Source organism: Loxodonta africana, chromosome 19 (assembly GCF_030014295.1).
Source record: "Loxodonta africana isolate mLoxAfr1 chromosome 19, mLoxAfr1.hap2, whole genome shotgun sequence".
Taxonomy (NCBI): domain Eukaryota; kingdom Metazoa; phylum Chordata; class Mammalia; order Proboscidea; family Elephantidae; genus Loxodonta; species Loxodonta africana.
In genome coordinates, this window is record NC_087360.1 from 75,406,024 (window position 1) to 75,421,088 (window position 15,065).

Sequence of the window (15,065 nt, forward strand, 5' to 3'; positions counted from 1 at the left end):
CCTAATAAATGCCAGTCAGCCTTTTCCTGAATCGATGCGTGCCTTTTCTTGTTCATGGAGAAGGCGCTTGCAAATAGTAATGAACTGTTTTAGTTTTTCATCTCTACGAGAATAGTATAACCTACAGAAAGAGAAAAATGGACATATTTGTGCTATCTAAGTTATCTAAGTGTGATTTAAAAAGCCCAGGTGGAGTAGCGGTAAAGCACTTGGCTGTTAACTAAAAGGCTGACAGTTTTAACCCACCTCGCACCTCAGCAGGAGAAAGACCTGAGGAAGCCTTAAGGATCTTTTCCTGTAACGATCGTTGTTGTGTGCTGTCAAGTCATTTCCACAGGGAGCAGACCGCCAGGTCTTTTCTCCCAAGGAGCTGCTGTGTGTGTCCCACTTGCCCTCCTTTTGGTTAGCAGCTGAGTGCTTAGCCATTTCGCCAGCAGAGGTACTTCTGTAAAGATTACAGACAAGAGGACCCTATGAGGTGATTCTACTGGGTCACATGGGGTGGATATAAGTAAAAAATTGATTCAGGGGCACCAAACAACAACCCTGTGTTTTAATTTCTCTCAATATTAATGGTTAAATTATAATGATTAATAGTCTCATTTTATTTAAAAAAAAATGTATAACAAGTAGTGTTCTACCGTAGGGGATACTTGTTCTGTCTTCTCTATGTGAGTGCAGTTCAGGTTAATGGGTAGAGACCTCCTCCAAATATAATCTAAGTACATAGCCATTGATAGGACATTTGATATGATAAATGTGTTCCCCTTAAATTTCTTTTTTTTTTTTGGTGGGGGGATCAGTATCTTTTTTTTTTATTGTACTTTAGATGAAGGTTTACAGAGCAAATAAGTTTCTCATTCAAGAATTACTACGTGTATTATTTTGTGACATTGGTTAAAAACAACAAAAACCAAACCCAGTGCCGTCGAGTCGATTCCGACTCATAGCAACCCTATAGGACAGAGTAGAACTGCCCCATAGAGTTTCTGAGGAGTGCCTGGTGGATTCGAACTGCCGACCCTTTGGTTAGCACAATGCCACCCTTAAATTTCTTGTTTCACTTATATCCTGTGATATGAAATAAGACTCTATTTTAAGTCAGAAGCCAACTTTGGCATTTGAAAATTAAGATAAAAGTAATTGTCTAACATTACCTTAGTCCCAAGGACCATTTCTTTCCATTAGTTTTTTACCTCATTACTTCAGTATAGGGTGTTTAAAAATATCACATACCAACTTACCTTCTAATTCAAAATTTTTGGTGGATAATGAAGACATGATTAGGGAATTTGCTATCCCTTGGAGATCTTTTTTTTTTTTTTTTTTCCTTTTAATCGACCTTCCCAGGTTATCACTGCCCCCATCCAATCACTGTACAGCTGATGTAGACGCATGACATGTTCATTCTCTGGAAGCCACCCAGCCTTGACTTTTCTAACAACCCTTATTCACAATAATAGCTGTTTTCACTTGGTTCTGCCATTGAACCTTTAGAGTGGGGCAATTTTGTGCAATTTTATCAAAGAAAAGAGCAGTTTATGTCATTAATTTTATCAGTATTTTTAAGGAAATGATGTAAGTAAGCATAGAGAATCAAAAATACTTATGTCAAAAAAGCGAAGTATTTTATCATGAGTTTGATTGAACATTCTTGGCTCTAGGGAGGTTACTGATGAAAGATTTACAAATGTATTTCAGCCATTTTTTTCCCTCTTTCTCACCTAAATTACTATATGCATGTAACTCTAAAGTTTTTCATTCTTGGAAGCCCTAATATCTCTAAGGGTCACATTCAATTCTAGAGTCACTAAAAATAATATAGTCACTTTCCATTTTTTACTCTATGTGTTTGACATTTTGATAGAAAAAGAACTGTGTTGCAGTGATTTGAACCTATATGTGAGCCTTTTAAAATCTTGGTCCGTGTGTTTCAGTCTCAGCATAGTTTTGCCTTCAGAAAGCTCAGTTCAGCAGCCAAAGTAATTTTTTTTTACTTACATGTTTCAGAAACTTGAAGGAAATCTAAATATCGAGCCCACAGCTGCAATTATCAAATGCTGTATGTTCTCCTGTCCATTTTCCTGCCTAAAAATCCCCAAATCCATAGCTACTCTTGCCTTGTTCCCTGCTCTTATGGTTTTCTTTCTTTTCTTTAACCTTCTTCCTGTTCCATTTATTTGTTTAGTTTACAGGAAAAAAACACCCCCAAAACAAAACAAACAAACAAAAAATCGTAGTCTTTTCTCTTTGGCTGGCTGTAGTGGTTAGGGTTTAATCAGAGAAGCAAACATAAATGATGTAAAAACCAGCTGCCATGGAGTTGACTGTGACTCCTGGCAACCCCTTATGTATCAGAGTAGAACCACTCCATGGGGTTTTCAGTGGCTGATTTTTTTTGGAGGTAGATGGCCAGCTTTTCTTCTGAGGTACCTCCTGGTGTACCCAAACCTCCAAACCTTTTGGTTAATAGCCAAATTCTTTAACTATTCACATGACATAAAACTAAAAAACTGAACCCAATGCTGTTAAGTCGATTCTGACTCATATCAACCCTATAGAACTGCCCCCATAGGCTTTCCAAGGCTGTAATCCTTATGGAATCAGACTGCCACATCTTTCTCCAGAGAAGTGGCTGGTGGGTTTGAACCACCAACCAGTTGCTTAGTGGCCAAGCACTTAACCACTGTGCCACCAGGGCTCTCCAAGGACTCTATAAATGATATAAGGGATTTGTTAAAGAGATTAGACCTTGTGTGATTGTAGATTTAGGTTTCTGGTTAAGTAGTTTATGTAAGTCTGTTGTTGTGTCTGGTGTTGGAACTGAAATCATTGGGGTCCACAGTTTAGAAGGGAAGAAAACCATCAATTGGGGGAGAACAAGGACAAATTGCCACACATGAGGATGAGCTGAACCTGTGTTATGTCTTACTCCCCCAAGTGTCCAACTTGGATGGTGAAGGCGGCCTGAAGGAGAAGTTGGTAAATTTATCAAGGAGCTAAACATGCACCTAGCCTGGTAAAGACAGCCTGAAGAAGGCTCCAGAGGGAACTTCAGAGCCACAAGGCCTGCTGTCCCATGTGAACTGTGTGAGCCAGCAGTTTAGAAACAATGAGGGTAAGCTGCTTCAATGCCCAGCTGCACTGACTTTCTGATCGTAACAAAAACATGACAGTTGCTAAACTCTCCTCTTCCAAATTCCAGGCAAATTGTCTTCAGTGGCCCTTAATAAACCAGGACAAAGTAGGGCAGAGCATACTGGAATATATAGTTCCAGCTCAGCTCAAGCTGATGCAATATAAATCCACCACAGTAATATAGAAGATGGGGAGGATCTGCCTAGGTAATATAGGGATTTTTGTTATGGTTAGGTTTTGGTAGATTGGAGGAGGAGGAAAGTTGGGTAGCACCACTACAAACAATAATTTTTGTCAGTTATCACTTATTTGATTTGACTTTTTGCCTTAACATCATTTTTTTTTTTTTTCTATAGCATTCCCGTGAAGTAGATACAGTCAAGGATTTTTTTATTTATTCCACCCCTTCCCCATATGTTAAGTCTTATAGTATCTAACCTATGGGAATATACTGAAGAAATGAAATACACACAGAAGACCATTTGTTCACCAATACCCTGTATGTTTATGGGGAAATCAAGGCACTATTGCTTAGTGAAAAAAGAATGACTTGAGAATAAGGAAAATTGGTTTTACTTCCTGGTGGTGCAGTGGTTAAGAGCTTGGCTGCTAACAAAAAGGTCAGCAGTTCAAATCCACCAACTGCTCCTTGAAAACACTACGGGGCAGTTCTACTCTGTCCTATAGCATTACTAATGAGCTGAAATTGATCGCAGTGGGTCTAATAATTGGGTAGTCTTGAGTAAATAATCTAATTTATCTGTGCTTCAATTACCCTATCTGAAAAAAGGACATTGGTCTACATCATTTCTAATTTTTTATTTTTCAAATGAAAAAAATAACATGATTGTATGAATAATATCTGTTTATTGGGAGCTCTTAGCCCAATTTCCTTTTCCAGTGTCTAGCAGACTTTCTCCTGGTGAAAACACTGCTACCAGGCTCACTGATGTTCTTAGCAAAACTATGGTCTTGAGGAGGTGTTCTCTGTGGCTCCTCCTGTTGCCTTTTCTTTCGACTGGCCTTTGCTCAGGGGCCCTTCAACTCCCAGAATGCATTGCACCCCTGCCAGCTCTCTCCTGCCCCAGGGTCTTGCCTACTTGCTTTCTGGATGCTTTAGTCTTCTTTATTGGGTGAGGTACACCCTCAAACTGCCTCAAAAAACAGCACTTAAGAAATAGAAGACCTCCTTATTTTTTAGCTTTTTGATAGTCAAAACCTGTGCTTCCAGCTAGAGGGCGTACACTGATGGTGGGAGGGAGTATCTTCCTTCTGGCTTTCTTGCAGCTTGATTTACCCTATTTTATGTCAAAAACTCATATTAAAATTTCTTTTTAGTTTTATTAAAATTTTTAACACACAGAAAAATAATCTATAGACACTCCAAGGCAAACAGATCTTAAGGCGTTGCCGTATTTGCTTCTGACATATTGATATTTATAGTCATAATTTATATTTGTGTATGTATTTACAGATACATCTATGGCTCTCCCTGCCCATTTATCTCCTTCCCTACCTCCCCCAAGGTAATCACTTTGCTGAAATTATTGTATTGTTTAAGTACACAATTTTGTATATTTACTGCATATATCCATAAACAATATTGTCTTTAGTATTTATTAACATAAATGTAATACTGTATTATCACTTTACAATTAGCTTTAGTCTCTGAATATTTTATGAGATTATGTATGAAGATTCCATTTATTCGTTATAAGTTTTATATAGCATTCTGTAGTAAAAATGAAACAAATTTTATTTATCTGTTTACCACTGAGGGAGGATTAGGTTATCATCACTTTTTGTAATGACAAATAGTATGGAGGTGGACATTCTGGGACATGGTGCCTTCTGGCGTGGGGGACTTTTTAATGTAGACTACAGATAGTGTATTTTCTGGGTTATGGATTAGACACATCATCAACATTACCAATGATGCTAGTTTACCAGACAGTGGAATTCAACACGGAGAATTAATTGCCAGCTCAAGGTGAAGCCAGTGTTTGCATCAGTCAGCCTAGATTCAGGGTCCATCCCCTTAAAGTTACAGGGTCAAAGAAGATATCCCTTGTCCAACGAAGAGAAGAATGTAACGTGATCCAGATGCATTTTTATTTTTTTTATTTCCAATAGTTCCAAGTTCCAGAGCAGAGCTTTGCCTCTTCAAGTGCGAGAGCAGTGAGTCTGGTACTTGTTGACTATTTGTGGAGTGAGACTTCAGGTTACTGAAAAAAATAAAAATACTTAGACCCACACTGTGGCTTATCTTCACTGAAGAACAGTAGAGGGCTTCCACGGTAACACTATTTTGTAATCACGTGCTCCTATTAGAAGGCCATGGGAAACTTGAAGATTATGTTCTTCTCAGGGCTGAGATTAGGCTTAGTTGGGCTTTAATAGCAAACTGTTGGTCTTTCTGTGCACACCTAGACAGCTGGGTGCCAGGGTACAGTCCTTGGGTGCCAGCGTGGCCTTTCATACCCCAGGATATGGGCTTGAGGATGGGCTGATTACTGCTAAGAAATTGTCTTGGCGTGCTCACTGTCTATTTCCCTTTACAGCTGAAGACGCCTCTCTCCCTGATTGTGAATGTTGATGGACTTCACAGAAGACTCCAGAGAGGTAGTTAAAATTTCTTTTTCTTCTGCACTCGAGACATTTGCATTATCTGGAGTAATTATATTTATTTATAATTTAAACACCATGCCTTAGAATTGTGACAAGCTAATAGTTCAACTCAATTTAAAATGCATAACAAACTGAGCTGCACGTTGACAGATGGCATTTTGGAACCCCCAGTTATCTGGGCACACGCAGTTTGAGTATGTTGTCCAGTAGCAAGGATCGGTCTGTGCTTCTTCTCACATGTCCTCCTTTCAACTGACTTTATGGTTTGGTAAAATAGCTGCTAGAACATTGTTGCCAGCACCTCTGAGCCATTAATTGAAGAAGGTTCTTGACTTTTACTGGTCAAGGGTGAACAGGTGAGGCACAGAGGCTTGCAAGCAGAGACGAGGAGGGCATAGGCAACGCTTACCCAGCATTTCCCCAAAGAACTTGCAGGGGTTTTTAAAGGTTTTTGCGTGGGAAAGGATTTACATTTATTTATGTGCATAGGCGGGGTTTTCCAGGAGGTGGCCCATCTGGGCAGGGATTTGTTAACTACAGCTTTCTAAGATGGCTTTAAGACGGCTCTTGTCCTGGAGGCTTCTGGGATTTGTAGCAGAACTTATTATGGGGTGTTGCACCTGTGTAGTCTCTCCTGTGGCACTGGTTCAATTCCTGTGGCAGGTACTTTCATCAGGCAGAAGTCATCTGTCAGTCACCTTGCGGATGTCTGCGCATGCTCCAGGGACCACGTCCTAGTCATCTAGTGTGACCATAATAGAAATACCACAAGTGGATGGCTTTAATAAAGAGAAATTAATTTTCTCACAGTCTAGTAGGTTACAAGTCCAAATTCAGGGTGTTGGTTCTAGGGGAAAGCTTTCTTTCTCTGTCTGCTCTGGAGGAAGGTCCATGTTCTCAATCTGCCCTTGGTGGAGGAGCTTCTCAGGCACAGAGACCCCATGTCCAAAGGATGCACTCTGCTCCTGGTGCTGCTTTCTTGGTGGTATGAGGTCCCCAACTCTGTGCTTGCTTCTCTTTCCTTTTGTCTCTTGGGAGATAAAAGGTGGTGCAGGCCGCACCCCAGGGAAATTCCTTTTACCTTGGATCAGGGAGGTGGCCTGAGTGAGGGTGGTGTTACAATCCCATTCTAATCCTCTCAACATAAAATTACAATCACAAAATGGGGGACAACCACACAATACTGGGAATCATGGCCTAGCCAAGTTGACACATATTTTTTGGGAGACACAATTCAATTCAGGACAGACCAGATCTGGTCGGTCCTTCTGAAAAACATCTTATAAGGGAGTACATTGTTTGTTCCTTCCCTATAGCAGATTCCAGGATGGGGGTTTTGCATTAGCCAAGCACATAGTATTGTAAATAAGTTGCAAGTTGCAGGTGTTGCAGGGCTGCTTGCCTAGGAGCTCAGTCCCAAAAAAGCTCCCTGGCCCATCATGGCCAAAACATATCATTAGTAATATTGCTACCTAACAGTTATTGCACGTTTAGAGATCTGAGTAGATGATTAAGATTCTTCTTTTGAAACTGTATGGATCAGAGATTTTGCAAACATAGCCCAATAGGCATCTTCCCAGCCCTCTTATTATTTAGAATGCAATTAAAATAAACTAAATAGATTTCAAAGAAGACCAAAATTGTAATCTTGTGGTGAAGATAAGTTGGTGTCAATGACTGCTGTTTCCATTACCATTGGCATTCGTGACCCAGAAGACTTCAGCTTAAATAGACACATAACGATATCAGAAAATTCCATTTAAAAACCTATTTATAGAGAAGTTAAAAATTGGTCCAGTATAAATATATGGTATGAAGGTAAGGTGTTCAATATGTATATAAACAGTGATTTTAAAGATTTTTTTTTTTGATAATACTCAATCTCATTAAACTGATTTTAACAGAGCAAAGTAATAAAAATAACTCCGCAACAGTAATGATTTCCATAATTGTGGATGAAAATATGATACATTATGAAGTGCAGGTGACCCCAGCATCTTCATTGTGTGAGCAGGTCCTCGCGCCCCACTCTTTGATTTTACAATCTTCGATAGATGACTCTCTCCCAAAACAAAATATGTCATTCAGCCAAATTGGGCCAGTACCTGGAACAACCAGATATAACTGTATTAGTAATATAGTTTTGTGTTTAGCTGTTAGTGTGACCAACTATTAATTCATCCATTAATTTAACAAAATGTATTAATAATTATCTATGTGCAAGTTCAGTGCTATTAGGATTCAACACTTAATCCCCTGGCCCAGAAAACTTCCCACTCTGCCAACATGTAAACGACTAAAGCGCAAAGTAGTAAGAGGTATAACAGAGGTACCTACGTAGTCCTACAGAAGCCCAGATTAAAGAGGCATTGATTTTATCTCAGGTGTGAATAGATTAGTTTTTTTTTTTTAACTCTAAAAAGAAGGAAGGGAATAAGTTTTAATAGTAATCCATAGATATATAATGATGTAATAAATTAAGTGGACCTGTACGTCAAGGAGTCTTGGGGCATATCTGCAACGTGAACTATTCTGGAGGGGTGTGGGAGCTTGATAATGGCGTACACCTTTCTTTGTTAGCTGTCAGTGCGTTTCAGTTTATGGGTGATTGGTGTACCAAATATGCTATCTATTTTTGATTATATTCATACAAGCAGCAAGAGACTTAAAAACTGCGCTGTAAGGAAATTTATGGATCGAGATTATTACTAATTGATGCAAGCACAAGCAAACAAGAAAGTGGCAGAGCTAATGCTTAACCTCCTTGTAGACGCTCTTCTGCAGACACGTTACACAGTGGCTGTGGGCAGCGGGCTACCTAGGAGACATTTCGCTAACTAAACTATCTGACTTAATACCCACTTCCCAGATAAGGACACCATTTTATCAAGGAGTAAGAAAACAACTGCTTTTTGAAAGAAAGCCACTCTTTAAAAGGGTAATTTTAAAAACTGAATGCTTCAAAATGTTTGTTTCTGGTATTCTCTGAAGGTTTTGTAAGTGTATCACCTATGAAAGCTCTCGTCCGTTTTACAGTTAAGAAATTTTTGGAGCAGAACCTTTGCAAAACTTCCTAGTGAATGGTTTCCATGGGTTTGGTTAAATATCTAAAAATACGAACCTCCTGGTAAATTTTCAAGACTCTCCTATCCATCAAGACTGATGAACAATTAGCAGCTACCTTTCAACAGATACATTTGCTAAACTGGTGGATGGTATTAGCAAGTAATAGTGTAGGCACAATCAATAGTGCGTTTCTTCTATTGGGGTTAATGTTACCGTAAAGAGTGCTCTTTCAGTCACAACAGCTATATAAAACGTATTTAGAAATTACTTCAACTTAGAACCAGATTTTTGTGTAGCTATAAAACAAAGAGTTAAATGAGGAGTTTTTTTTTAAAAAAGGCATATTCAATGCTGTTATTCTCACTAATGTTTGAAGTATTCTGTGAGCACAATAAATGCTATATAATAAAAATTAAAATGCACACGTTTAATATTTAAAGCAATATGCATATATAACATACAAATAAATAAATAAGCGGATGTGGGGGATTTTGTAAGGAACAACATACATGAACTTTGAATGAACCTTACAACACACTAGTTTTCCATGCATACCACGTATACGATGAACCGCACTTACAACTTTCCATTTTTTTTGTACAACTTATCGTGATATGTACTACATACAACACTGCAGAGTGCAATTTGCTGATGTCATCATATCTGTTAGTTTATATGTAATGTTTCCAACCCCAAAGACGAATATTTGATTCGTAAAGATTCTGATAATAAAAGGCAATAATAATGAAAACTGAAAAAACAGGAGGTATTCGGCTAATGTCAGAACCGACTTATGACGGAGTTGTCTGAAGGGAACCCCCTTATAAGTTGGGGGCCACCTGTAATGGGGGCAGCATGAAAATGCCTGATGCGTTGGGACCAACAATCTCCTAGCATCTGAAACCTAAAGTTTATTAATGGGGGGAGGAGTGTTCATTGGGGAGGCTGTATAGAAAGCTGGGGCCATGTTGTAAAGATTGTTGAATTTTACATTGTGAGTCATCAAATGAAATGCTATCCTCAGATCTACATTTTGGAATTCTGTATCTGGCAAAAGTGTGGAAGTTGGATTAAAGAAGGGAGAATCTATAAACCAGAAAGCCAGTTTATAGGATGTCTTTACAGACATTTTGGAAACCCTGGTGACGTAGTGGTTAAGTGCTATGGTGGCGAACCAAAGGGTCGGCAGTTCAAATCTGCCAGGTGCTCCTTGGAAACTCTATAGGGCAGTTCTACTCTGTCCTATAGGGCCGCTATAGGGTCACTATGAGTCAGAATCTACTCGAGGGCACCGGGTTTGGTTTTTTGGTTTTATAGAGACATTTTCAGGTCCCTAAGTGGTGCAATGAGTCGCAGTCCACTCCACGGCAGTGGGTTTGGTTTGGGGTTTTAAATAGTGCAAACTCCTTGCACTTGACTACTAACCTAAAGGTTGGCAGTTCATACCCACCCAGCGGCACTGCAGAAGGAAGGCCTGGTGATCTGCTCCTGTAAAGATTATAGCCAAGAAAACCCAACGGGGCAGTTGTACTCTGTCACATGGGGTTGCCATGAGCCAGAATCAACTCAGATGCAATGTGTTTGCTGTTTTTGTTTTTTATAGACATTTTCTTTGAAGGATCACATATTTGTTTATTCTTAGAATTAGAGAGGAAAGTTTGGTTTCCACATATAAATTGGAGTATTCACTTAATTTGGGGATGATTTAGGTCAGAACACACGTGCCTTCACTAGAAAGATCCAAATACGAAGCAAAATTGTATTTTGATCTGTAATTTCATGGTGATTATGAAAGTTGTCTTTTTCCATTGGTCATTATAGTAATTAAATCTCTAGAATTCAAACAATATTTTTATTAGAAGGGCAAAGGTTTTACGTACCAAAGCTGTATTAGTAATAATGAAAATGTAAGCCCACTCTTTGGAAAATTAGCTAGGTAGCTAGAAATACTCAAAGTACTTTTTATCTATTATCTCATTGAATCATCAAATCATCTTAAAACAGTAAGCATAATATTGTGCCATTTTATAGTTCAGGAAACTGAAAATCAGAAAGACAAAGTAACTTTGCCGAAGCTCACACAGCTATTGTATGTCAGGCCAGTGCTCTGCCTGGCTTGTCTGCCCAGGGCAGTGCCTTTAATCAATCGTTTACTTCAATACTTGGCACTATTAGCTTGAGTCATTCAACACATCTTTTCTGAGTACCTACATGAGTGAACAAAACAGAATTCCAGTTTCTTGAGCTGACTTCCTAGTGAGGGCTTACGTTCTGGGCAGAGGAAGCAAGCGTGGCCCCAAACGTAATCAGTGGCAGAGTTGATACCTGGAGCTAGAACCCAATTCCTGTTTTGGTGTACTTCCTGCCGAATGTGATACATTGGGCCATTCGGTACTTCTGGTCTGTGTTATGTGGTAAAGATTCAGACACAATGAACATGTTTTTTGAGTGCCTATGCATAAGACAGGTGTCCCTGGGTAGTACAAACAGTTAGCACACTTGGCTGCTAACTGAAAGGTTGGAGGTTCAAGTCCCTACAGAGGAGCCTCAGAAGAAAGGCTGACAACCTACTTCCGAAAAACCAACCATTGAAAACCCTGTGGAGCACAGTTCTACTATGAAACACACGGGGTTGCCAAGAATCAGAATCGACTTAATGGCAACGAAAAAAAAAATGCATAAGGCAGTATGCTAGGTTTTTTCACATATGATTCATTAAACTTATTTCTTATAATAGCCCTTTTGAAATAATGGCAGTTATATCTACTTCACAGGTAAATTAGCCAAGCCTCAGAAAAGAAGTAAGATTTACTCAAAATAACAGAGAGAATAGGGCCAAACAACAGAACATGATGGCATTTAAACCTTTAGGACATTTGTTGGCTACGTATAAGCCCAAAGAGAATTATGGAAATAATTTCCAAAGATTTGTTGTTTTATTTTTGTAATAATCAGGACTATTGAGCCTAAGGGAAAAATTTATTTGATACGTATTTCCCATCTCGTTTGAAATTGTTTTCTGCATTAAAAAATTAATGCAAAGGTAACATAAAATTCATAAAATTTTATTCTCATGTAAACCTTAAAGATTAAAAAACAAATTTGTTTTCATTTCTTTAGGTAATAACTGTTACTCAAGGATTTTTGTTCTTGCTGTACCCCTTTTTCTGTTTTTAACCTCCAAGCTAACTTTTCTATTCAAAGAAAACTTAGGAAAATTATTGTGTATTTTAGATGTTTTAATTCTGTAATCCAGTCTGTCTATATCTGTCTGTCTGTCTGTCTGCCTATGTGTCTACATATCTATGGCTTCCTTTATAACTTGAGGGCTGTAGGAAGGCTAAATTGTTCATTTTTGTGTTTTCAAAAATAGGCAATGATAAAGTTGTTTTCCACGACTTGGAAAGCATCATGAACTTGGTTTGTGATGCTTGAGAGTATACTTGACAGAGGATACCATTTCCTCTTCTTAAAAAAAAAAAAATATTGATGTTTCCTTGGGGGTTTGAGTATTATTAACCTGACCTTCGCTACCCCACCACTGTTATGAAGAATAGTAATCAGATTTTATACCTTAGCCAGATATAAAGCGATGAAATTAGCTGCTGAATGCATAAGCAGGGGAACAAAAATCACTACAGCTTAGAAGTGTTTGAACATATTTTGATAATATCCAGCCGTGGCTGTGCGGCACGGATTGGAAGCACTGTTAAGACTTCTGTTACAAAGTACTGTTTCAACACCTTCTCCTTTATGAAAAACTTTGTATTTTCCATCCCGATGCAACATGGCATGATAGTCAGAATTGAGAAGAATGGGTAATGAAGACTACAGTTCTGATTGCTAGTTCTGTCATTCTGAAGGAGTCTTCCTCCGTTTTATTACGTGCGGACAAATGGATCTGGGCTAAAATCGCTTTGAGGTTTCATCTACCTTTAAAATTCTATAATTCTAAGACCCTGAAGAAGTAGCTTCTTCAGATATGAAGTTCTTCAGGATGAAGAACCTAAGAAGGACGTTCTGTCTATGGAAAGGCCCAAGGAGTGAGGGGCCAGGTTGAGGCATGGATTTGGACCCCTCACTTAATAACTCTGCAAATTTGGGCACCTTTTATGACCTCTGTCAGCCTTCCTTCCTTTATCTGTGAAAAACTGGGGTGATAATATCTATTTATCAGGGGCACTGTGAGCATTAAATGAGATCATGTAGTAAGCACACGATAAACAATGTTATTACATACTTATATTGTCTTTGTTACTATAAGTAGGAAACACATATACTTTGAATACTGTAGGCTGTATAGTAGTTTTCACAATACCCAACATCCAAACATTTACATTTTAAAACTTTCAGTGGTCAGGGGACAATTTGTAATAAATTGAGTTCCGATCTCTTGATATGTTTTATTAATCTTTGAGATTATTTTTAGTACCATTCACTAAAAGATAATTCAGCGATGCAGTTATATTTTTGGTCTCTTTCTGTTTATCCTTGCATTATTGAAAAGCCCATGTAGAAAATTGATTATCGAATGTGAAATGGGTTAAAAAAAAAAAGCAAAGAATAGTAGGCTAAAATGATTAAAAGATGGCATTTATGTTTAGACTTTTCTTTCACTTTTGCTTGTAAGTTTAGAGGTTCAGCGCTATAAACTTGGGAGAAGATAAGATGCTGTTGCAGGCCCACCTCTTACTTCTGCTCCCGTCATCAGCATACAAGCTCAGATGCACCTGGAGCAAATGCCCACTGTCAGCGAACGCTCAGCCACATTTCCTACTGGAGGACAATGGGGACATGGAGCTAGAAAACCTGGCTAGGGAGATAGGAGTGACTTCTTCTGCTCCTGCCTCCTGCAACAGCAAGCACCAGTGTCCTCACAGTCCTTCCTGAATTTAACCTTTTCATCTACTCAGGAAAAACAAAGAACATTGGACTTTATACAAAAGGTGCATCCAAGTGAAAGAGCTGATTTAAAAGGGCAGCTTTAAGCTTTATCCCTAGAAACCATTGTGCTTGCAGCTGCAAGAAAGAGTTGTTCCTCCAGCTCCCAAGGGTTATCTCTGGGAAGCCAGGTTTGCTCTTTTAAAACCAGAAGAAAAAAAAAAAAAATGAAGAAATTACGTACAGAAAATCTAATTATTTCTTTAATGGAGGAATTACACAAAAGGAATAAATTTTAAAAATCGTGTTTTAATTTTGTTAACTACATATAATATTGACCTGATTCCTCTTTTCTGAAAAAATGATAAATAATTAGAACACTAATGAGTCTCTTCCTTCCCCCTCTACTTACGTTTCTAAGCTTCCTTTCCTGTCTCTATTCTGCATTCAAATTGCTTTTTCCCTTCCTCCTGAGTGAAACCTTAGCGGAAATGTGGAAGAATAAGGAGGAGGAGGAGTTTGAGCAGTTTTACATAAAAAAGGTGGTTTGCGTGTCTAATCCCAAACCAGCTCACAGTGGAAGCTTGTTTCTGAAAATACAATGGACGATGAAGCGGATCATGAAATTTCTTTCTCAGGACTTGTCCTCAGAACAAACAACCTCGGTTCGATTATTCCTTCCTTCCAGCCCATCTGGGTTTATGATTTTGATTTTAAAATTCTCATAATCTTCCCCCAATTGTTTGGTAGTAAACTCTAGGCAGAGAGCTGGAACAAGAGCTGGGTCAGTACTGAGTATGGTGGGAAGATCATTACAGAGTTCCTGTGAGGTATGTTTCTGCAGCCACGTCTCTACGACAGCAAATCACATTCAACTCAGGTTTGGTTCTTTACGATCCCTGCAGCATCGCTACACAACATCAATCGTACCGATCTGGCCCACTTACCTTTCACAAAGAGGGGTTAATACAATCCTAATTACACAGTTCGTATTGTCGCTTGTAACGATAATCTCTCACGACTGAGTGACACTTGTGTTGGCTTCTTTTTATATGGTAAACCAAAAAAACCAAACCCAGTGCCATCGAGTCGATTCCGACTCATAGCGACCCTACTGGACAGAGTAGAACTGCCCCATAGAGATTCCAAGGAGCGCCTGGCGGATTTGAACTGCCAACCCTTTGGTTAGCAGCTGTAGCACTTCACCACTATGCCACCAGGGTTTCCTTTTATATGGTAGTTTATCTAAAATTCAAAACAAATACATCAGGTTGGTATTATTATTTCTACTTTATGAGGAAGGAAATTGAAACTCTCAGACATAAGCAGCAGAGCTAAGATTTAAACTCACA

General features: G+C 38.8%; 1 protein-coding gene across 1 annotated transcript in view; it reads right to left on the reverse strand.

The window, feature by feature from the left end:
* Window positions 1-4,402: 4,402 nt before the first annotated feature.
* The window catches only part of MSR1 (macrophage scavenger receptor 1), an 85,628-nt gene continuing 74,965 nt past the window's right edge, over window positions 4,403-15,065 (reverse strand). The window contains exon 10 of the mRNA XM_023551163.2: window positions 4,403-7,871. Within this exon, the coding sequence (XP_023406931.2) occupies window positions 7,738-7,871 (134 nt within the window). The 3' untranslated portion in view covers window positions 4,403-7,737. The remainder of the gene's footprint in view (window positions 7,872-15,065) is intronic.